Consider the following 24,728-nt stretch of genomic DNA (forward strand, 5'->3'; position numbering starts at 1 on the left):
CCAGGCTGGGCATGAATAAGGGCTCTTACAAAGTCATGGCAGTCAGGCAAGGGAAAATATGCAGCCTGGCCATATTAATTGTATTCTGAGAGGCTGCAGAAGAGCAGGCTGTGAACATCTGGGTGTACTCAAAGACAGACCAGTCAGTCTAATGCCACTAGAGATGTTCTGCAAGGAGCAGAAACACATGTAGGTCCCCATTCATGGGGAATGAGGAAATAGAGAGGTCACCAGACTCAGATATTTTCTCCTGACACGTGATGCTGCAAGAACCTGGGAGAAATCCTGAGGAAATTGCAAAGAGCAACTGTCACCCCACTTCAGGGCAGGCATGAACAAATCTCCTTGAATAACTACAGAAAATTTCTCTTCTCAGTGAAATTCCCTGTTTATCGCAAGATTTACGACCAGGTAGATATTGCACTGGGACTCCTGAGGGATCAGCCAAGTGTTTCTGCAGGGAGAAGAAGAAAGGAGCTCTTCAGCTGCCTGTTCTGAGACTCTGCTTCAAGGTAAGCTCTCCCTCCTTTCTCAGCATTGACGCCAATATTTCATGTCTTTCCTGAGCCTTGGAATAAATATATATAGAGAAAGCCCAGGCTGGAGTTGCTGAGCTCCAACATCTGCCCTCCAAGGAGCAATCAGAGTTTATGTATTTTTAATGCACTGAATTTTGCAGCTCTTTAGCATTTTCTGTAAAGGAGGGCAAGGACACAAGGAATGATTTGGGAAAGAATTTCAAGCCAAGTCACCTGGAAAATTAAGATCAAACTGTTGAATAAGAAGGAGGGGTGAGTTTATTGAGTAACAAAACTCTACCCATGGCCTTGCTAAAGGCCTTTGGACAAACACAGGTGGCTGAAATCCTGGACAAATTCTCTCTAAACCCTATCTGGGAAATCTAACTACTCTGCCTTCCTGGAGCTCCTATAAAACCTGCCAGTGTCAGACTGCAGCTAAGGCATTTGAGAGTCCTCTGCCACTTTAGGGCTGCGAGCAGAGTCCTATGCTGCTCTTTCCAACGGTAGGTTAGTTTCTATATAACTGATGTTAAGTTAGATATTAAGTTAGTTAGATCTATTTTAATCTTGTGGAGGGGGCCATGCAAAAGGACTTTTCAGGAACTTCTCTGCTTGATTTGGGGCAGCTATGGGCATGCTCTGGAAAGCACTGTAGACAGTCACCACTTGTGGTTCCTGTTCTCAGTTTCCAGCTTACTGGTCACCTCGTTCCTGATCCAAGGTTGGTAAAGGGAAAAAGGACCAGATGTCTTGGGTCAGAGCCAAGGGTTTATGTAGCTCAGTATCCAATGTCAGCTGAGAGCCAGGCCCCCAGGCTGGACTACTTTGGATTCAATATTAGACATGGCTGAAGTCTGCTGCATGTCTGTGTGAACCTGGATGGGGCCAGAGACATATGGGAAGTACAGCATTGATGTTCTTTCCCTGCCAAATGCCTCATGAGACTAAAGCCCAGGTCAGCATTGCAGGGGGCTGAGCAGAATCCCTGTCCAGTTGCAGGTGTCTGCTGTGGGAAGGTGCTCAGAGCAGAAGGAAATGAGAATGGCATGAAGCTGAGTCAGGAGTTTTAGCTGGGTATCAGGAAGAGGTTTTTCATTCAGATGGTGGTTGAGGCCTGGAACAGTCTCCCCAGGGAAGTGTTCACAGCATCATGCCTGCCTGAGTTCAAGAACTGTTTGTACAATACTCTCAGACACATGGTGGGATTTCTGGGGCTGTCCTGGGTGGGGCTGGAAGTTGGACTTGATGATCCTATTGAGTGCCTTCCAACTCTGCATATTCTATGATTCTATCATATTGGGAAATGGGGGTTTCAGGCCCTGGGTGTTTGCAGGACTTTCTGACACTGCAGCAGTGCCAGTGAAAATCTGAGGTCCTCACCAATTGAAGAAGGTTGGAAAAGGTGAACTTGTCCCAATGCCACACCTCAGTTCTACAATAACTTTGCTGTAAGAGCTATTTAGGCATGGGGAGGGTTTGGAACACCCCTCAGACAGACTGAATGCACCCACTGATGCCTCTTCTAGGCACCTAAAACCCATTTTAGATTTCAACCTGTTGTGTGGAAAAGAGAGATTTGCTCAAACCCTTTGTGTTTAGTCTCTCAGCACCCCATGAAAGCCAAAACCCTTCTGCCTGACCAGTCTGTCAGTGTCCTGTTGTGGGGACTCTTTACTGAGCAGTTCTTTGGGTTTGACCTGACTTGTTCAGGGTCACACAGCAACCAGAGAAACCCCTCCTGGGTCTCCACACTTTTACCCACTGCCAGCAACTCCCAATGCCCTTGGAGGTCTTACTTTAACTGTTTACACAATTACACTTTTTATTAATAAAATGGTGACAGGTTAAGGGTTGAGGCTTGCCAGTGGAAGTATCTGAGGGCAAAAAGATATTCAAAGCAATATACTAACTCAGAGCAACATACTAATGAGCTTTAATCCCCAACAAAAGCTGGCTTGAGGTAATCATTCAGCATGCATAGAGTAGGATTCTTACTCAATAGGCATCCTTAAGGGGAAAAGATAGATTCAGCCCATTGACTGATCCCAGAAGTTACCAATGGAGTCTTCCATCACTTCTCCCCCTTTTTAACTCACTTTTATACTGTTTCTTTACATTTAGGTGGAGATCCAAGTGTAGTCATACCATTTAATAAGTAAAGGGTGACCATACATTGGGGGTGGATATCTCAGTAAAGTACATGCAATAACCTTGGGATGGGGGTGTGTGCCAGTGCAAGGAGAGTGATTTCACCATGGTTCCTGATTCAACAGCAGGACATCTTCATTTATCTCTCATGGTTTTCAGCTGCCATGCAGTTTATGAGCTAGGAAGTACCATCAAGGTGCCTCCTCTTCAAGGGTTTTGACAGAGCCTGGCCATGGTGTCTCCACTCCACTCCACTCCACTCCACTCCACTCCACTCCACTCCAACCTTTGTTTTCAGTCCCCCTTAGATTGTACTGTGTGTGGGAGGCCAGGTATGCTGAACATGTTTCATCCAGGGAAAAGCAACCATATTTTCCCTTCTAACTTCTGTACCATTATCCTTTTATCCCCACTCATCTCCCTACACAATCCTATAGTGCTGCTGATTTTTCCACACCCAGGAGGACAGAAGTTACCCCTTCCTTGGTCTCTCACAGTTCCCTCCTGTGCATTTGCCTTCCAGGGAACAAGAGCCCTTCACCTGAAATCCTCCCACAATGCTGTGGCTGCTGGTGCTGCAGGTGTCAGTGAGCTGCCTCTGGCTGGGACACAGTGAGGTGGTGACATCCTTTGAAACTTCATGTCCTCAGTTTTTTTTCCGGGAGACTCCCCCAAATGAAGCCCTGGAGCCGCAGAACCCAGCCTGGATCTGCCAGCGCTACAAGAACCAGTATTACTTTGCCACCTTGTATGACAGAAAGATGCGTATTCCTGTGTACTCTGCTTACATCTACCAGCCCGGACCTGGCAAGAGACCTAAAACGTGGCTGGTTGAGCCCCAGGTGAGTGTCTCTCTTACAGCACATCACCCACCAATCATTAAAAGCAGTATTTAAATAACCATTTCTATTTTCTCCCACCCCTCTACACACATGCAAATGGACACACTGCATGAGATTCTTTTCATTTAGCTTCAAACACCTTCACCACATGGTTCCTCTGATGCATCTGAGACATCAGCAGGATGATGAGATGAGTAATTTCCCAAAGGTGCCCAGTTTTCTGATGTGACCAGACAGGAACAGCAAATCAAATTACTTTGCATTCCATTGCAAAGTCAAATGATCTCCTCTCCCTGTGCCCTGCTGTGGAGACCAAATGATGGGGAAAAGGCATCCCAGAGAGGCTAAACTTAAGGGACCAACAATCCTGCTGGGCTCTGATCTCCACTTTGCCCTGAGCTGTTCTGAATCCCTGACAGAGCTTATGTGCTCCCAGTCAAGAGTCAAATAGACTTTGTGAGGGGCATGAGAGAAGTGAGAAGAAACTCAGAATAGGTGAGATGGCCCAGGGACAAAGCCAAGGCAGGCACAGGCACTGGAGATGAGAGGGTCAGGTTAACAGTGGGGGGATTTCTGGAGTGATGTTTCAGGCAGTGCAAAGTGAGGAGCATCAGTGTCAGTCCAGTCAGAAGGCTGTGATCTCCATCCACAAGCAGTTGCCCTTGAGCACCTTTGGCTCAGGGTTGGTCCATAAGAATCCAGCAGACACAAAGATCTCCACAAACTACAGAGTTCTCCCAAACATCTTTCAGACAAACTTTAGGAGAACTTTAGGAAAACAGGCCAAGAAAATAACAGACACAAAAAGAAGAAATTCATGTAGTTGCTAATGATAGAGTGGCAGAATTGATTTAGGTGAAAATGAACCATGAAAGAAATCCATATTAACTGTTTCAAAAGGAAGGCTAAATATAATGCACTAAATGTGACAGGAATTTCCAAAATAAAAAATATTTGCGTTTGTTCCTCATAGGAACTTGAGCAACTAATCGGGTATTGTACCACATTAAGACCAGATAAAGGCCAGGATCTTGACACTCAGAAACTTCTGCTCCAGGGAAATCTGTTCCATTATTCCCATGCCCAATACTAACACCTTTTCCTCTTCTTTCTCTCTCAAGCTGATGGCACAACATATCCCAAGACTATGGAAAAAGAGTGGACACTCTTAAATCGATACAATGTCAGCTTGGAGAAACTCAGCCAGAGCCAGGCTATCCTTCATGACTACAAGAAACTGACGGGTTTGAACCAAGGCCATTTGAACCCAAATGGCCACCATGATGACTACAGCAGCAGGATGGCTACCTTCACCCTCACCAACATAGTGCCCCAGGATGAGAAACTCAATGGTGGTGCCTGGAACAACTACGAGCAGCAAACGATGATCAGGAGGACCCAGGGCTGTACAATCACTTATGCCATTGTGGGTGCTGTGCCTGGGAACAACTACATTGCCAAGGGCAGGGTTAACAAACCCAGCCACCTCTGGTCAGCTGCCTGCTGCGTGGTGGACAACAACTACATAAAGGCTTGGGCAGTCATTGCCGAGAACGACAAGAACCAGGTTCAGCTCCTCACGCTAGGGGAGCTGGAGGAGACATTGACCCAGCTCTATGGGAGGGGACAGGTTTCCCTGTTTGACAGTGACTGTCCCTGGGACTAAGCCGCACATCCTGGGTGGAAAAGCCTCAAGAGCTTTTGCCACATGTCATAAAATCACATAATGGTTTGGGTTGGAAGGAACTTCAAAGACCATCCACGTAGTTTCAGCTCCAGTGCCATCTGCAGGGACATCTTCCCCGAGATCAAGTTGCTCCAAGCCCTATCAAACCTGGCTCTGAACACTTCCACGGATGGGGCAGCCAAAACTTCTCTGACCAACCCATGCCAGTGCCTCACGACCCTCACAGTCAAGAATTTCTTCCTAACATCTAACCTCACTCTCTTTCAGTTTAAAGTTATTCCCTCTTGGACTGTTACTCCATGGACATATCCTTGTCCAAAATCCCTTTTCATATCTCTTTAAAACCCTTTAGACACTGGAAGGGGATCCAAGTTCTCCCAAGAGCTTTCTTTTCTCCAGGCTGAACATCCCCTGCTCTCTCACCCTCTCTCCAGTGCAGATTTATGGAAAACTGATTTGGGGAAATGTAGTGTATGTTTTCAATGTCACAATCAAAAAATAAATGTCAGAGAAATCATTTAATTCCTGAGTGGTTCACAATAAAAATTACTTGTGCAGTGCTGAATTGCAGGGTCACCTCATATGTAAATCACAAGCTGCTTCCCATCTAAATTTCCACCAGTGGTAAAGTCACAGTGCACAGACAATCCTTGTGGGAGGTTGGGTGTCCAAATGCAATCAGAGGATGCAATTAACATCCACACAAGTGTCAGCAGCAGACTCCAGTGACTTCTCCTCTGATTGTGCATGGACAAAGTGGACCAGGGTGCCAACAACTCATACAAGATACCTCCATGGCTCTAGCAATGAGACTTGCAATTTTGATGTCCTCAGTCTCGATCTTTTAGGGTTTGGGTCCTGTGCAACAAGGAGTTCAACGGGTTCTGTGGGTTCAGGGTTACCCCATACCCAGATTGCCCCACTTCCCCTGGGGAGGGGTTCTACATTGTGTAATGCAGCACTGTGGAATTGGGGAACACTTCAGGGGTCTTTGATGGTTTATGGCCCCTTCTAATGATGCAACTACTGTTGGGCCCTGCTTTGTTATGCCCCTTGGGACTCATAAGAAAAGAGTGAAATTGCCAAGATAAAAAGCACTTCCACACCACCATCAGATCTGCTTCTAATTTGTCTTCTCCCTTATCTGGCTAACCCCACTTTGTTTAAGACATCAGTCCCAGGTCAACTAGGACAAAATAAACCATAGGACTCAACGAGTTTGTTTAAGCCACCTTCAAGTCTATGACACCTCTGTTGGATATTTATGGTTGTAACAACCACTTTGTCATTACATTATTTCCAGACTTCTGGATGTGGAAGAAATTGAGTCCAATTTAGATTTGAATGAATGATCATAGCATCAAAGAACATTTTGGGTTGGAAAGGACTTTAATGACCATCCAGTTCCACCCTTCTGCCATGGATAGGGTCACCATGCACTATCCCAGGTTGCCCCAAGTTCCATCCAACTGGGTCTTGGACACTTCCAGGGATCCAGGGGCAGTCACAGCTGCTCTGGGCAACCTGTGCCAGGGTGTCACCACCAAGACAGTAAAAAATATCTTCCTAATATCCAATCTAAACCTACATGCCTTTCATTTAAAGCCATTTCACTTTGTCTTAACGCTGTGGTTTAATTCCAGCCAGCAGCCATGCCCCACACAACTGCTCGCTCCATGACTACTGGAAACAGGGAGAGAATTGGAAGGGTAAAAGCTGGGAAACTCGTGGGTGGAGATAAAGACAGTTGAAAAGGGAAATCCAAAGCCATGCACACAAGCAAAGCACAATGAGGAATCCTTTCTCTGCTTCCCATAGGCAGAAAGCTGTTCAGCCACCTCCAGGAGGGCAGGGCCCCATCCCACCTAACTGTTACCTGGGAAGAAAGAACCCATCACTCCAAATCTCCCCTCCTTCCTCCTTCTTCCCCTCTCTTTGCACAGTCAGCATGATGTCACATGCTCTGGACTATCCCTTTGGTCAGGTGGGGTCACCTGTCCTGGCTGTGTCTCCTCCCAACCTCCCAGGCACCTCCAGTGTCTTGGTTTGAAAGACAGGTGTCTGCCAAGAGAGGCTGAACCCTCCCCTAGAGCAGAGGATGTGATTTTCCTTCCCCTCCTCCCTCCGAATTATTTAATTTTGTAAATCAAGGGCTTTCAGGCAAAGGTATGGGAAAAAAGGAGTATCAGTTCTTTTACTAGTATCTATAAACAAACAATAACAATAATAGCAAACCACAACTAGAACCAGAAAACCAAACAGCAGATAACGTGAGCTGCTGAACGTTCTCCCGTGTGGTGTAATCACAGTTGCAAGCAGCAGGGGCGCTGTTGAGCTCCCGGCCGGGCAGGGCAGGTGCGATGACTCCCGAGCGGCTGTAGGTGGCGCTGTGGCGCAGGGTCAGGTCACCGTCCGGCGGCTGCAATGGCGGACAGGCTGAGAAACACGCAGCGCAGCAGGAAACAGCTCAGGGCAGCGAGGGAACAGGGCAGCAGGAGCGGGTGCTCTCTCTCTCTCTCTCTCCGGCCAGCGAGAATTTCTACAGTCACAGCAGACGCCGCGGTCTCGCGCGGCAGAGGGCGGGGCAGGCAGCAGAGGCAGCCGAACTCTCCCGGCAGCAGCCACGAGGGAACGCAGCCCGGGGGGGGGGGGGGTGGGTCGAAATGTGCCCTTCCCCGTGAGGAGAAAAAGTTGAATCAAAGCTCACCCAGCCAGGAGAGAAGAGAAACAGGGCACAGCTGGATCTCCTCTGGTAGCAGCCGGAAAGCAAAGAGCCAGCAGCCTCTACCCTCAGCGTCCGAACCACGAGAGCGTGTTCCCCAGCAGCTCTCCCTTACCTTGCCCTGCCCAAAAACCTAGCCTTTGTCTTTTACAAAAGGGCTTGATTGCTCCGAAAATCAGACGATTTGTTGCCTAGTGAAAGGAATGGGAAGAAATTCTCAACCCCCAACATCCAGCCTCCTCGCCAGCTGGGCACTACAAAAAGCAGAAAAGGCCTTGGCTCTGTGTAAGTACTGCTCAGCAATAGCAAAAACATCTCTGTGTTATCAATTCTGTGCTCAGCACAAATTCAAACCACAGCCCCACACCTGCCACTGTTGAGAAAATTAAGTCTACCCCAGCTGAAACCAGCACACCCGTCAACTCCATGCCCTTGTCCAAAGTCTGTCTGCAGCTCTCTTGGAGACCCTTAAAGTACTGGAAGGGACTCAGAGGTATCCCCAGGGCCTTCTCAGCCTCAGGCTGGTAGCATGAATAAGAGGTGTTAAAAAGCCATGGCAGTCAGGCAAGAGAATAGATGTAGCCTGGCCATATTAATGCTATTATGAGAGGCTGCAGAAGAGCAGACTGTGAATACTTGAGTGTAGTCAGAGAAAGGCCAGAGACGTTCTGCTGGGAGCAGAAACACATGTAGGTGCTGCAGCAGCAGCAGCAGCAGCTGGACCTGGTGAGAATGAGGAAATGAACAAGGAAGTCAATGGACCCTGTTAACAGATTATGACTGATAATAATATCATGCTGCAACTCAGCAAATTTGGGACAAATTCTGAGAAACTATAAAGCCCAACTGTCAACCCATTTCAGGTGTGCATGAACAGACTCCCCTTAACAAAAATAGAAAACTTCTCTTTTCTGTGGAATTCCCTGTTAATGAGAAGGGGCAGGTTTATGACTGGGACTATATTTAACAGATCCCGACATAGCATGCTGCAAGTCAGCAAATTTGGGAGAAATTCTGAGGAAACTGTAACAAACAACTGTCAGCCCATTTCAGGGTGGGCATAAACAAACTCCCATGAACAAAAATAGACAACTTCTCTTTTCTGTGGAATTCCCTGTTAATGAGAAGGGGCAGATTTATGACTGGGTATATATTGCCGTGGCACTCCTGAGGATTCAAGCAATCCTTTCTCCAGGGAGAAGAGGGAAGGAACAGTTCAGCTGCCTGTTCTGAGACTCTGCTTCAAGGTAAGCTCTTCCTCCTTTCTCCACATTGTTTCCAATATTCAAAGTCTTTCCTGAGCCTTCGAATATATATAGATAAAGCCCAGGCTGGAGTTGATGATCTTCAGGGAGCACTCAGAGTTCATGCATGCACTGAATTTTGCAGCACTTTAGAATTTTCTGTCAGTTAGGAAGGCAAGGACACAAGGAATGCTTTGGGAAAGAAACTCAAGCCATCTCACTTGAAAATTAACATCGAACTGTTGAATAAGAAGCCACAGGGCGATTATTGAGTACCACAAACCCACCCGTGACCTTGCAAAAAGCCTCTGGACAAACAGATGCTGCCTGAACTCCTGGAAAAATTCACTCTAAACCCTGTTTGGGAAATCTAACAACTCTCACTTCCTATAAACGCATACAGTATCAGGGTGCAACAGAGGCCTCTGAGACGTCCTCTGCCACTTTGGGGCTGTGAGCAGAGTCCTGTGCTGCACTTTCTCATGGTAGATTGGTTTTTTGATATCTCACATTAAGTTAGATATAAAGTTAATTAGATATATTTTAATTTTGCAGAGTGGGTCACGGAACAGGTCTTTTCAGGAACATCTCTGCTTGATTTGGGGCAGATGTGGCTGTGCTCTGCAGAGTACTGTAAAAAGTCACCACTTGTGGTTCCAGTTCTCACTTTCCAACTTCTTGGTCAGCACATTGCTGATCTAAGGCAGGTAAAGGGAAAAAGAACCAGGTGTCTAACGTCAGAGCAGGGCTGTGTGTAGCTCAACATCCTGAATCCAGAAGACATGGAGAGATGAGGGTCAGGGAATGAAGAATAAGAAAAGAGCAAATGTGCCAGGTGACTTGTCAAGCCTTCAGCAGTCCTCAGCTCAGACTCTTCCCAGACAAAGGTGGGCTTTGTGCTTTAGTGGCTGTGGCAGCTTCTCTCCCAGGAATTCTCTTAGCTCCCTGTCCTGCCTGCCTAATTCCAAATACTATTGATATGAAATCACTCCATCGAGTGTCTGGCAATGCAAATGGAAACATCACTGCTCTCCCAAAGCCTGTGCTGCCTCTGACAGGAGACAAAGCCCCTTGCTGGGCTGCCAGCATCACAGGGAGCTTTCCAGCTGTTTTCTCCTAAAGAAATGATCTTGCTGACTGCTGAAAATCATGTCAGCATTGAGAAAGACAAGATAGGACAGGTTGCTGTCCAGGAAATAGAAATTCCTGCAACAGTGCCTTTGACTATACAGGAAAATCAATCAGCAAAGCTGAAGATGGGGATCAGCAGGAATCCCATGCAAGCATGGCAAGAGCTGCCCCTCAGTGCTTGCATTGCAGCAGCCATTGTGCTGATAAGATAGAGGTGTTGTCCTCCATCCTGCTTGCTGCTACCACCTGCTTGGCCCCTTCATTTTCTCTCTCCATGTGTCTGCAAGTTCAGAATTTGGGGTGGATAATGTGGAAATGCAAGCTGAGCAGAAGGACACTCATTGCCCAATGTCGGCTGAGAAGCAGCAGCCCAGGTGGAGCATTTGGGGTTCAGTGTTGGGTCTGACTGGAAGAGCTGCATGTCTGTGTGAACCTGGATGGGGCCAGAGACATATGGGAAGTGCAGCATCGATGTACTCTACTTAACAAATCCTCCATGAGACTAAAGCCCAGCTCAGCATTGCAGGGGGCTGAGCAGAATCCCTGTCCAGTTGCAGGTGTCTGCTGTGGGAAGGTGCTCAGAGCAGGAGGGAGATGGGAAGAGGTGACCTTGTCCCAAGGCTGTTCCTCAGTTCCAAGATAACTTTTCTGTGACAATTGATTAGGAATGGAGTAGATTTGGATCATTGCTCATGCAGGCTGAGTCCTTCCAATGCTGCCTCCTCTGGCCGCCTTTACCCTGTGCTATCTTTCCCCCTTAGTTTTCTTGTGATTTTCCCCCCATCCAGGAGGACAAAAGTTACTCCTTTCCTGGTCTCTCATAGTTCCCTCCTCTGCCAGCTGTGTCCCTGCCTTCCACAAAAAAGGTTTCAGGCCATGAGCAGCTCTCTCCAAGCTGAGTGTCCCTCTGCATTTGCCTTCCAGGGTAAGAAGTGACCTTCACTGATATCCTCTCGCGATGTCGAGGCTGATTGTGATTTGGTGGCACTTGGCGAGCTGCCTCTGGCTGGGACGCAGCGAGGTGGTGAAATCCTTTGCAAGCTGTCCTCAGTTTTTCTATCAGGGGGAACCCCCAAATAATGCCATCAACCCGGACAACTCAGCCAGGATCTGCCAGCGCTATAACAACCAGTATCACTTTGCCACCCTGTACAACAGAGATGCCCGCATTCCCGTTTACTCTGCTTACATCTACCAGCCTGGAGAGGATAAGAGACCTCAAGGGTGGCTGATTGAGCCCCAGGTGAGTGTTTCTCTTACAGTACATCACCCTCCAACCACCAATAGAAAAACTGCAGCATTTGACCCAACATTTCTATTGCTTCCCACCCCTCTACACACATGCAAATGGACACACACAAAGGGATTCTTCTCTTTTGACTTCAAACGCCTGCCCCACATGGTTTCTCTGATGCATCTGAGACATCAGGAGGAGAATGAGATGAGTCATATCCCAAAGGTGCCCAGTTTTCTGCAGTGACCTGACAGGAACAGAAAATCAAATTACTTTGCATTCCATTACAAACTCAAACAACGCCAACTTACCCTTCCTTGCTGTGGTAGGAGGCCAAGTGATGGGGAAAAGGCATCCAAGAGACGCAAAATTTGACGGGGCAGCAGTACTGGGCGCTGATCTCCACTTTGCCCTAAGCTGTTCTGCATTCCTGACAGAGCTTATCTGCTCCTAGTCAAGAGTCAAAGAGACTTTGTGAGTGGCATGAGAGAAGTGAGAAGAAACTCAGAATGGGTGAGATGGTCCAGGGACAAAGCCAAGGCAGGCACAGGCACTGGAGATGAAAGGGTAAGGTTAACAGTGGGGGATTTCTGGAGTGATGTTTCAGGCAGTGCAAAGTGAGGAGCATCGGTGTCAGTCCAGTCAGAAGGCTGTGATCTCCATCCACAAGCAGTTGCCCCTTGAGCACCTTTGGCTCAGGCTTGGCCCAGAAGTATCCAGCAGACACAACAGACACAGAAATCTCCACAGGCTACAGAGCCCACCCAAACACCCTTCAGACAAACTTCAGGAGAACAGGCCAGGCCAATTGCAGAACACAAAAAGAGGAAATTCCTGTCATTGCTAAGATCAGAGTAGCAGGAGGGAGTTTTGGGGGAAAATGAGCCACAGCAAGTATCCATATGCCCAGTTTCAGAGGAAGCCTGAAAATGTTTCCCTACAGATGAAAAGAAAGGTGTTGCAGATATGAAAAAAATAATCATTTGCACTTGTTCCCCATAGGAACTCGAGCAACTAATCTGGTCTTGCACCACTGCAACCTCCACATTTAGCAGGCAGAAAATCTTATGTGGAATCATAAAGTCATATAGTGCTTTGTGTTGGAAAGAATGTTAAAAATCTCCTCAATCCAGACCTCCTGCACAGGCAGGAAAACCTTTTACTAGAATAGGTTGCAGTAGAGCCACATCCAAGCTGTACTTTTCCTCCTGGACCACAGACCCAGCCCACCTGAAAAATCTTTGATTTTGGTATCTTTTTGCAGAGATCTTTTTGCAGTCTCATGCATTCACCCAATTTCCCAACACAGGCTGCAGGCTGGATCACAAAAGTCACAAATCAAAATGAGAGCTGTCAGATTCTGATTTTTTTCACTTTAAAGCTCTTGTGTTCATCCATGAGGGGCAGCTCTATGATTTCTTTCTGACTCATACATTTTCATACATTTAGATGGCAGAAAAAATCATGCTTGTTACTCAGAGTCTTCTGCTCCAGAGAAAACTGCTCCATCACTCCCTTCTCCAAAACTAACACTATTGCATCTTCTTTCCTTGTCAAGCTGATTGACTCAACTTATTCCAGAGATATGGAAAAAGAGTTGGATTTTAGAACTAAGCACCCTGACCTCCTTGAGGATCTCAAGAAGAGCCAGGCTGTGGATGATGACTACAAGGCACTCCATGGTATGACCCGTGGCCATTTGAACCCCAGTGGCCACCACGACAGCTATGGCACAAAGTTGCCGACCTTCACCCTCACCAACATAGTGCCCCAGGACAAGCAATTAAACATCGGTGCCTGGAGAAAATACGAGGAGAGAACGATGAGAGAGAAGACCGAGGACTGTGAAACCACCTACGTCATCACAGGTGCTGTGCCTAGTAAACCCCAAAACCAACAGGGAAGGGTTAACATACCCAGCCACATCTGGTCAGTTGCCTGCTGCCCAGCTAAGAAGAGGGCTTGGGGGGTCATTGCTAAAAACAATAGTAAGAGCAAAGTTGCAGTTACCACACTGGAGGATGTGCAGAACACATTGGCGAACCTCTATGGGAAGGGAAAGGTTTCTCTGTTCCACAGTGACTGTCCTCTCAAATAAGCCTGACATGCTGGCTGGAAAAGGCTCAGGAGCTTTTCCCACCTGTCATAGAATCACAGAATGGGTTGGGTTTGATGGCACCTTAAAAATCATCTTGTTCTGAGCCCCCTGCCATGGGCAGCTCAATCTTCCACTAGACCAGGGTGCTCCAAGCCCTGTCCAGCCTGGCCTTGAACACTCCCAGTGATGGGGTAGTGAGAACAACTCTGGGCAACTTTTGCTTGTACAACAGCATGCCCACAGTAATTAATTTCTTTATCATATCTAACCCTGCCCTCCACCAGTCAGAATCCATTCCCTCTTGTCCAGTCACTCCTTATCCTCGTCCAAAGTCTCTCTCCAGCTCTCTTACCCTTTAGGAACTGCACTCCCAGGAGTCTCCCACAGGCAGAACACCCACAGCTCTCTCACCCTCTCTCCAGAGCAAATGTGCTCCAGCCCTTGGAGCATCTTCATGGCCTCCTCTGGACTCCACTCCAACACTTTCATGTCCTTCTTGTCTTGTAAGCCCCAGAACTGGGATCAGCACTGCAGGCAGGGTCTCACCAGAGCACAGTAGAATGGGACAAATGTCCTGTGCAGCATCTGTGCTGCTTCCTTCTCTGCTGTGTTTCCAGCTCTGTCCCTCAGGGCTTGGCCCTCACCTCCCTAGGAAGGCTGTGGGACCAGGGCACCTCAGGTTGTCCAGAGATCTTGTGGTGGTGACTCCATGTCTAGAGAATCTCACACCCCAAAAATGCACAATCCTGGACAACCTGCTCTAGGGGATCCTGCTTGAGCAGGGGTCTGGACTAGAAGATCTTGAGAGGTCCCTCCAAACCCCAACAATTCAGTGATTATGTGATCCTGGGATAAGGCTTTTTTTGGTTGCTTTTGAAACTGCACCTTGACAGCAGCAGCTGCGGTATCAGACAGGCAGAATCAGGCATCAGATATACAAGAAGTTTGAGCAGCCAAAGGTAAATTTCTGTGATACACTGCTTGGATACTTTTATTGTCTGCTGTTCTTCTGAAGCTTTTCTGCAGATTTATGGGAAACTGATTTGGGAAAATGTATTCCATTGTTATAAAGATTAATGTGTGTCAGATCAGTTATTTTGCAAGAGCTCACAATAAAAGTTATTTGCTGCAGTGCTGGTTTGCAGGGTCACTTCATATGGAAACCACAGGTTGCTTCCCACTGAGATTTCCACCACCAGCTGTAATTTCAGAGTGCCCAGAGCATCCTTGCAGGAGATGGGGTATCCCATCACTTCCACACAAGAGTCAGCATCAGACTCCAGTTACTTCTCCTCTGCTGACACCTCTGCTGTACTTCAGGGTGCTCCCTCTGACTCGCTCACCACCTCTTCCCACCTGCTGGGATTGACACCACATTCATCCTCACCACTGCCCATCCCATGCCCCATGTTATAGATTGGACTCACAGAACCAGTACGGAGTCAAGCCAATTAAAAATTTATAATTTATTAGCAAGCGGTAGCCAACATAGCAGCTCTGGGTGGCCAAAGGCACGCAACTCCCCCCCTTACAGTCCTTTTATAGGCCTTATCTTCTGGGTTATGTGTACCCTGCACTGTGTGGCTTTCTGGGCTGCTTCTGTTCTTCTTCTGCTGAGACAGTACATCTTGCAGAATGCCAAGCTTACAGATTACTTCTTATTTTGCTAGTGAACCTTTTCCCACCCAAAACAACTTTCCCTTTGTTTTTAAGCAGTGTTAGCAAGATTCGCAATTTCCTTTTGTTCAAGAGGCCTTAGCAAGATTTTGATGAACAAGAAGTAGTCTTTTTATTACACCCCACTGCTCCTGCTTTCCAGGCTCTGGAGCCACAGGCTGCTTGACCACCTCCATGTGTCCCACCTCCTCAATCAGCAGCTCCTGGGCTGTCCTGAGGACCTTTACCCCTGGCAGTACCCAGAAATGCCCTGCCCACCACAGCAAGCATGTGAAATTCATGGCAAGTGCAAAAGAGAGAAGAGTCATTTTGCATTCTGCCTTGGTTTATTCAGCAGGGGTGCTGCTTTCCATTACTTCTAATCAGTGCTGGGGAACAGGTGGGGTTCCAGATTCGTGGAGTTTGGCCATTGTGACAGCCATCCACAAGACGGGCTGGAAGGAGATTCTGGGGAGCCTCTGGGGTGTCCACCTGACCTCACTTCCCAGAAGGGTTACAGAGCAGATTGTCCTGAGTATGATCATACAGCACTTACAGGATAACCAAGGCATCACACCCAGCCCCCAGAGGTTTAGGAAAGGCAGGTCCTGCCTGACCAACCTGATATCCTCTGATAGCCAGATGACTGTGCAAGTGGATGACAGGGAGGCTGTGGAAGCGATGACTTGGACTTCAACAAAGCCTTTGCTACTGTCTGCCACAGCATTCTCCTGGAGATGCTGTCATCTCAGGCCTTGCACAAGTGCACTCTCAGCTGGGTTAAGAACTGTCTGGATGTCCAGGCCCAGAGAGTGTTGCTGGACAGTGCCACGTCCAGCTGGCATCCGGCCACAGGTGGAGTACCCCAGGGATCAGTGCTGGGCCTAGTCCTGTTTAATACCTTTACTGCTGATCTGGATGAGGGGATGGAGTGAACCCTCAGTAAGATCACGGATGACACCAAGTTTGATGGGAGACTGTGTGGTGTTAAACACCCGATCTCCACGATGGAATGGCAAAGACCTATATTGGGCAGTGATAATTGCTTATATACTGCAACACAAATAGGAAATAACTCTACACTACAAAAGACTCTAATTAACTATCGTGTTTCACAACATTATGTTATGGCAACAGGTAAACAAACCTAAATTAAGGTAACAAACCGTGCTCCTCACCTCTGAAAGGTCCAGCAGTTCACAGGCCCAAAATGCTCTATTTCCACTTCCCCTGTGACCAGGATGTTTTTCACTGGTCCCAGGGCTTCTTCCCAACCAGAGACAGAAGGTCACTTTGGCTTTGAAGGTCTGTTGCTCTGCTCTGCAACAAGATTTAAGCTGCTGGAGGCTAGGAATGCTCTGCAGAGGGATCTGGACAGGCTGGATCGATGGCCCAGGCCACCTCTGCAGCCAGTCCAGAGAAAGGCCACAAAGCTGCTGAAGGACATGGAGGGTAAGGCCTGTGAGGAGAGGCTGAGGCAGCTGGGCTTCTTTAACCAAGAGAAAAGGAGGCTCACAGAGATTATCTCTCTCTACAGCTCCCTGAAAATGGGGTGTAGCCAGGAGGGGTTTGACATTTCTCCCAGGCCACTAGCGAGAGGATGAGAGGACAAGGCCTCAACCTGCACCAGGGAAGGTTCCAGTGGGACATCTGTAGGAATTTCTTCACATAAAGGGTGATTCAACATTGGAGTGCACTGCCTGTGGAAGTGGTGGAGTCTCCATGCCTGGAGGTATTTAGGGCTGGATGTGGCACTCAGTGACATGGTCCAGTTGACCAGGTGGTGATCAGCCACAGGGTGAATCTCAGAGGCCTTTTCCAACAGAAAGCATTCTGTGCTTCTCACAGCAGCCCAGCTTGGAGCTGAGCACAAGGCTGCCCCAGCTCCACAAGCATCCTGCCAGGCACCTCTCATCCATGATTGCCTCTGTTTTCTGCTGGGCCTGGTGTGAATGGGGAATAGGGATACAGCCCTTTGCTGAGCCCAGAGCTGGTCCATGCCCACAGTGGGGTGAAAAGCACCTCTGTCCCCTGGCAAGATGCAGCTGCACTGACATGGGAGAGGAAGTTTTCAGTTTGCTCTGTGTCTGTCCATCTCTGGGGAGAGTTCTGGGCACCAGTGTGTCACTGGGAATTTAGACACCACTAAGGAAAAATTATTTTTGCCAGCATCTGTGAAGAGATGCTGGGAGCTAAATGCACTTCACTGCCCAGTGGGATGGATCATGTAGCTTGCTTAGCCCTTTTCCAATAACACCAAGGGTTCACATTTTGTGAACTCAACGTGTTGCCATGTATTGTCCCAAAAGAGAAGGAATCAAAAAATTAAGGCACTGCCATCTTCTTGCTTCTGCTTGAGAGAGCAGCTGGGCAAAGTTCCTTTGGTCTATCCGGGAGGCAAACATTCCTGTCAGGCAAGTTTCATAAGGTTATTTTAGAAGGTTCCACCTCCTTTGATTTCTGTAGTCGATTTTCAAGTCGAGGAACTACTTATCTCATGTGTATCTGGATGGGTTCATGTAAGGTAACACTCCCTGCACTTAGGTTCTCACTTGCTGTGCCTGGGCAAACTGTCCCTTGCTGCTGGGCAACAGCACTTTGGCACAGAAACATCAGTCCTGCACCTGTGAGGTTCATGAGGTGAGGAGGTGTTCAGGAATGCTGCTGCCCAAGCATTGTGCCACAGACCCAAGGATGCTGCTGAGAATATTTATACCCGGGCAGTGCTTTTGAGGGATACAAACTGAGCACCTGCAATCCCAGGATAATTTTTTTTTTCTCCTGGGATCAACAGTTTACACAGCCTCCTGATGTACTGAATGCATCAGTGTGATTTCACGCAGGGGTACCCCTGCTGACACCTCTGCTGCGCCTCAGGGTTCTCCCTCTGATTCACTCACCCACCTCTTCACACCTGCTGGGATTGACACCACACTCATCCTCATCACTGCTCATCCCATGCCCAACTGCTCCTGCTTTCCAGCCGCTGGAGCCACAGGCTGCTTGAACATCCCCATGAGTCCCACCTCCTCAATCAGCTCCTGGGTTGTCCTGTGGACCTTTACCCCTGGCAGTACCCAGAAATGCCCTTCCCTCCACAGCAAGCTTGTAAAACACTTAGGAAGCTGTGGCTAGCACAGGTTTTTCCCACGGGAACTCTTCTTGTGTTTTGTAAATAAAGATAAAGTTTGGGTGTTGTTGGAGCAGTGTCCCAGAGCTTGGACAGTGCAGGCCTGGCCAATCAGGCCTGGGGGAAGGCTTCTGACTGACCAATCTGGGTGACTTTTGAGAACTCTATATATGTGATGAAATCAAAACAATAAAGGTCATTCCTTCTTGCCACTGAGAACTGGTGCTTTCATTACTCTGCTAGCTGCACAACAGCAACAGGAAGCCCAACAGTGGAAGGAATCAGCTTAGTTGCTTCACATTCCCATTTCTCAAGTTCTTCAGTCACCACTGATTTTACACTCCCTTGCATTTGCTCCGTTTCTTCCTTAGCAAACAAAACTCAGGCCACGTCACCATCAGAAATAACATCAAATATCTTAATTAGGACGGAGGAAGAGCATATTGAATACCAAAACCCGCCCAGGATGTTGCAAAAGTCCCCTGGAAAAAAACAAGTACTGTCTGAAATGCTGGAAAAGATCACACTAAACCCTGCTTGGGAAGTCTTACACATCTTCCTTGTTGGAGATGATATAAAAGCAGCCAGTATCAGACAGCAGGAGAGCCCTTTGAGAATCCTCTGCCACTTTGGAGCTGCGAGCAGAATCCTGTGCTGCTCTTTCTCATGGTAGGTTGGTTTCTATATAGTTACTAAGTTAGATATTAAATTAGTTAAATATATTTTAAGCTCATGGAGGGAGTAATGTGAAACGACTTTTAAGAAACTTCGCTGCTGAATTTGGGGCAAATATGGCTGTGCTCTGCAGAGTACTGTAAAAAGACACCACTTGTGGTTCCAGTTCTCACTTTCCAGCTTATCGGTCACCACATTCCCAATCCAAAGCTGGTAAAAAGAAAAAGAACCAGGTGCCTTGGGTCAGAACAGGGGTGTTTGTAGCTCAACATCCTGAATCCAGAAGAAATGGAGAGATGAGGGTCAGGGAGAAGAATAAGAAAAGAGCAAATGTGCCAGGTGACTTGTCAAGCCTTCAGCAGTCCTCAGCTCAGACCCTTCCCAGACAAAGGTGGGCTTTGTGCTTTAGTGGCTGTGGCAGCTCCTCTCTCAGGAATCCTTTATCTTCCTGTCCTGCCTGCCTAATTCCAAATGCTAATGATATTAAATCACTCCATCGAGTATCTGGCAATGCAAATGGAAACATCACTGCTCTCACAAAGCCTGTGCTACCTCTGAAAGGAGACAAAGCCCCTTGCTGGGCTGCCAGCATCACAGGGAGCTTACCAGTTGTTTTCTTCCAGAGAAATGATCTTGCTGACTGCTGAAAATCATGTCAGCATTGAGAAAGACAAGATAGGACAGGTTGCTGTCCAGGAAATAGAAATTCCTGCAACAGTGCCTTTGACTGTACAGGAAAATCAATCAGCAAAGCTGAAGATGGGGACCAGCAGGAATCCCATGCAAGCATGGCAAGAGCTGCCCCTCAGTGCTTGCATTGCAGCAACCATTGTGCTGATAAGATAGAGGTGTTGTCCTCCATCCTGCTTGCTGCTACCATCTGCTTGGCCCCTTCATTTTCTGTCTCCATGTGTCTGCAAGTTCAGAGTGTGGGGTGGATAATGTGGAAATGCAAGCTGAGCAGCAGGACACTCATTGCCCAATGTCAGCTGAGAGGCAGCACCCCAGGTGGAGCATTTGGGGTTCAGTGTTGGGTCTGACTGGAAGAGCTGCATGTCTGTGTGAACCTGGATGGGGCCAGAGACATATGGGAAGTGCAGCATCGATGTTCTTTCCCTGCCAAATGCTCCATGAGACTAAAGCCCAGCTCAGCATTGCAGGGGGCTGAGCAGAATCCCTGTCCAGTTGCAGGTGTCTGCTGTGGGAAGGTGCTCAGAGCAGGAGGGAGATGGGAAAAGGTGACCTTGTCCCAAGGCTGTTCCTCAGTTCCAAGATAACTTTGCTGTGACAATTGATTAGGAATGGAGTAGATCTGGATTGTTCCTCATACAGGCTGAATTCTTCCAATGCTGCCTCCTCTAGACACCGTAACCCTGTGTTATCTTTCCCCCTTAGTGTCCTCATGATATTCCCCCCATCCAGGAGGACAGAAGTTACCCCTTTCCGGGTCTCTCATAGTCCCCTCCTCTGCCAGCTGTGCTCCCCTGCCACAAAAAAAGGTTCCAGGCCATGACTAGCTCTCTCCAAGCTGAGTGTCCCTCTGCATTTGCCTTCCAGGAGAACAAGAGGCCTTCATTGAAATCCTCCCACAATGCTGTGGCTGCTGCTGCTGCAGGTGTTGGCAAGCTGCCTCTGGCTGGGACACAGCGAGGTCGTGATGTCCTTTGCAAGTTGTCCTCAGTTTTTCTACTTGGAGACCCCACCAAATGAAGCCCTGGAGCCAACGAGCCCAGCCTGGATCTGCCAGCGCTACAACAACCAGTATCACTTTGCCACCCTGTACGACAGAAACCGGAGAATTCCCGTGTACTCTGCTTACATCTACCGGCCTAAACCTGACAGAAGACCTTTTCATTCGTGGTTTGTTGAGCCCCAGGTGAGTCCCTCTTACAGCACATCACTATCTAGCCACTCAAAGATGAGCTACAGCATTTAAATAACCATTTCTGTTTCCTCCCACCTCTCTACACACATGCAAATGGACACACTCAATGGGATTCTTGTCGTTTGACTTCATAGACATGCCCCACATGGTTCCTCTGATGCATCTGACACATCAGGAGGAAGATGAGATGAGTCATATCCCAAAGGTGCCCAGTTTTCTGCAGTGACCTGACAGGAACAGCAAATCAAATTACTTTGCATTACATTACAAAGTCAAATGATCTCCTCTCCCTGTGCCCTGCTGTGGTGGGAAACCAAATGGTGGGGAAAAGGCATCCAAGAGAGGCTGAATTTAAGGGACCAACAGTCCTGCTGGGCTCTGATCTCCACTTTGCCCTGAGCTGTTCTGCATCCCTGACAGAGTTTATCTGCTCCCAGTCAAGAGTCAAAGAGACTTTGTGAGTGGCGTGAGAGAAGTGAGAAGAAACTCAGAATGGGGTGAGATGGTCCAGGGACAAAGCCAAGGCAGGCACAGGCACTGGAGATGAGAGGGTCAGGTTAACAGTGGGGGGATTTCTGGAGTGATGTTTCAGGCAGTGCAAAGTGAGGAGCATCAGTGTCAGTCCAGTCAGAAGGCTGTGATCTCCATCCACAAGCAGATGCCCTTTGAGCACCTTTGGCTCAGGCTTTGCCCAGAAATATCCAACAGACACCCAGATCTCCACAAACTGCAGAGCCCACCCTAACACCCTTCAGACAAACTTCAGGAGAACAGGCCAGGCCAATTGCAGAACAGAAAAAGAGGAAATTCATGTCATTGCTAAGGACAGAGCAGCAGGAGAGAATCTGGGGGAAGGTGAGCCACTGCAAATATCCATATGCCCTATTCCAGAGGAAGGCTAAATATTTTTCCCTAAAAATGAACAAAAAAGTTGTTGAAGGTATGGAAAAAACCAATCTTTTCGGCCTATTAGGTAAAGAAACTCAAGAAAATAATCTGGTCTTGCACCACTGCAGCCTCCACATTGGGGTGGGATAATAACTCTCTTTTCGTAGAATCTCAGAATCAGAGAGTGGTTTGTGTTGGAAAGAACCTTAAAGATCATCTCAATCCAACTCCTCTGCACGGGCCAGGCCTCCTGCCTGTAGACCAGGATGCTCCAAACCCTATCCAACCTGACCTTTTCCTCCTGAACCATGACCCAAGCCACCTGAAAAATCCTGATTTTGGTAAGTTTGTTCAGAGGCCTTTTAGGAGTATTTAGTTTTCCCAGGACACTTTTGGGATTACAGGCTCCTTGAAGAGGCTGATAATTTTCAGCTTCTCTACAATGATGCAATGATCCTGAAGAAGATCATCCCTGGCACAGATCAGTTCTGAGACCCATTCTTAGCACTGCAGTAGCAGAATTCATTTACATTGAGACGGATTTTATTTTTCTTTCATTACTGAGAAGAAATATTCATCCTTGAATGAACTGTAGCTCTCCTAGGGAAACCTCAGCTCCAGGACAGATTTCCCAGCACATCTCCCTGTGTATGGGCTTAGAGGAGGCAACCTCTGGTGTTCCACGATGCGGGTACACCTGTAGCAAGCACACATAAAATCACAGAATCACAGAATGGCAGAATAGCAGAATCACAGAATGGCATGAGGAGATCCAGGGAGAGCCCTGGGCAGATTTGGGCTGTGGAGACAGGAGGAAAGGGAAGCAGATGTGGCAGGGATGGTGTCTCACCAAAGTCACCTTTCAAACCCAGGAGTGCAGAATGCTTTTTGTCTCTTGCATCCCGCCACACTCCCAGCACAGGCTGCAGGCTGGATCACAAAGGTCACAAGCCAAACTGAGAGCAGTCAGATTCTGAGCTGCTTTCTCTTTAAAGCTCTTGTGTTCATCCAGGAGGGGCACATCTATGATTTCTCCGATTCATACATTTTCATACACTGACATCACAAAAAATGACATCTTGACACTCAGAGACGAGAGCTCTGAGGAAATCTGCTGCATTACTCCCATTCCCCATTCTAACACCTCTTTTCTCTTTCCCTGTGAAGCTGATAGGTGAAAGTAATCTTAAAGAGATGGAAACAGAATCGATCCTCATAGAGCAACGCAAGTTCACATTAGACCAAATCAAAGAGAGCCAGGCTGTCCTTGAAGACTACGACAACCTGATTGGTTTGGACCGTGGCCATTTGAGCCCCACTGGCCATCAGAGTGACTACGACAGCAAGTCGGCTACCTTCACCCTGACCAACATAGTGCCCCTGGATAGCAGTCTCAACAAGGGAGCCTGGAATGACTATGTGTTTAAAACGATGAAAGAACACAGCAAGGGCTGTACAACCACTTATGTCATTGTGGGTGCTGTGCCTGGGGACAACTACGTCTCCAATGGGAGGGTTAACAAACCCAGCTACATCTGGTCAGCTGCCTGCTGTCTGGTGGGTGAAGAGCCCATGAGGGCCTGGGCTGTCATTGCTGAGAATGACAAGAACGAGTTCAAGCTCCTCACACTGGGGAAGCTGGAGGACACATTGACCGAGCTATATGGGGGTCAAGAGGTTATTCTGTTCAACAGTAAATGTCCACGAGAATAAGCCTCACATCCTGAAGGGAAAAGGGTTGAGAGATTTTCCCACATATCATAGAATCACAGAATGGGTGGAGTTTGATGGGACGTTAAAGATCATCTCGTTCTGAGCCCCCTGCCATGGGCAGGGAAACCTTCCCTCAGACCAGATTGTTCCAAGCCTTGTCCAGCTTGGCCTTGAATGCTTCCAAGGATGGAACAGCCACAACGTCTCTGGGTAACTTTTGCTTGTACAACAGCATGCCCACAGTAATTAATTTCTTTATCATATCTAACCCTGCCTTTCACCACTCAGAAACCATTCCCTCTTGCCCTGTCACTCCCTATCCTTGTCCAAAGTTCCTCTCCTGCTCTCTTAGACACCCTTTAGATACTTCACTCCCAGGAGTCTTTTCCAGGCTGAACACCCACAGCTCTCTCACCCTCTCTCCAGCAAATGTGCTCCAGCCTTTAGAGCACCTTCATGGTATCCTCTGGACTCCATCAGCTTCATGTCCTTCTTGTCTTGTGGGCCCCAGAGCTGGAGGCAGCACTGCAGGCAGGGTCTCACCAGAGCACAGTAGAGTGGGACAAATGTCCTGTGCAGCATTTGTGCTGATTCCATCTCTGCTGTGTTTCCAGCTCTGTCCCTCAGGGCTTGGCCCTCACCTCCTTAGGAAGGCTGTGGGACCAGGGCACCTCAGGTTGCCCAGAGATCTTGTGGTGGTGACAACTCCATATGTGGACATACTCAAACCCCAACAACACACAATCCTGGACAGCCTGCTCTAGCTGATCTTGCTTGAGCAGGGGCCTGGACTAGAAGATCTTGAGAGGTCCCTCCAAAACCCAACAATTCAGTGATTTTGTGATCTTGGCATAAGGCTTTGTTTGCTTGCTTTTGAAACTGCACCTTGACAGCAGCAGCTGAGCTATCAGACAGGCAGAATCAGGCATCAGATCAGATATACAAGAAGTTTGAGAATGCCAAAGGTAAATTTCTGTGATACACTGCTTGGTTACCTTCATTCTCTGCGGTTCTTCTGAAGCTGTCCTGCAGATTTATGGGAAAGTGATTTGGGGAAATGTGTTCAATGGTTATTAAAGACAAATGTGTGCCTGATCATTTATTTTGCAAGAGCTCACAATAAAAGTTATTTGCTGCAGTGCTGCTTTGCAGGG

At 47.9% G+C, this 24,728-nt stretch overlaps 3 protein-coding genes across 3 annotated transcripts; all 3 read left to right on the forward strand.

The window, feature by feature from the left end:
• The first annotated feature begins 3,191 nt into the window (after window positions 1-3,191).
• LOC146443073 (endonuclease domain-containing 1 protein-like) lies at window positions 3,192-5,763 on the forward strand. The gene is made up of 2 exons (XM_085082178.1): window positions 3,192-3,515; window positions 4,633-5,763. Exons 1-2 carry the CDS (start codon window positions 3,227-3,229, stop codon window positions 5,175-5,177), a joined length of 834 nt encoding a protein of 277 aa, XP_084938304.1. The 5' UTR covers window positions 3,192-3,226; the 3' UTR covers window positions 5,178-5,763.
• Window positions 5,764-9,029: 3,266 nt separating this feature from the next.
• Window positions 9,030-14,758, forward strand: LOC146443074 (endonuclease domain-containing 1 protein-like). The gene is made up of 3 exons (XM_085082195.1): window positions 9,030-9,167; window positions 11,220-11,538; window positions 13,088-14,758. Exons 2-3 carry the CDS (start codon window positions 11,254-11,256, stop codon window positions 13,625-13,627), a joined length of 825 nt encoding a protein of 274 aa, XP_084938321.1. The 5' UTR covers window positions 9,030-9,167; window positions 11,220-11,253; the 3' UTR covers window positions 13,628-14,758.
• LOC146443075 (endonuclease domain-containing 1 protein-like) lies at window positions 9,083-24,712 on the forward strand. The gene is made up of 3 exons (XM_085082185.1): window positions 9,083-9,167; window positions 20,646-20,964; window positions 23,029-24,712. The coding sequence occupies exons 2-3, from the start codon at window positions 20,680-20,682 to the stop codon at window positions 23,572-23,574; spliced, it is 831 nt and encodes a 276-aa protein (XP_084938311.1). The 5' UTR covers window positions 9,083-9,167; window positions 20,646-20,679; the 3' UTR covers window positions 23,575-24,712.
• Window positions 24,713-24,728: the final 16 nt, after the last annotated feature.

This window comes from Lichenostomus cassidix, chromosome 1Aa (assembly GCF_008360975.1).
Source record: "Lichenostomus cassidix isolate B80296 chromosome 1Aa, HeHo_3.0, whole genome shotgun sequence".
NCBI lineage: Eukaryota > Metazoa > Chordata > Aves > Passeriformes > Meliphagidae > Lichenostomus > Lichenostomus cassidix.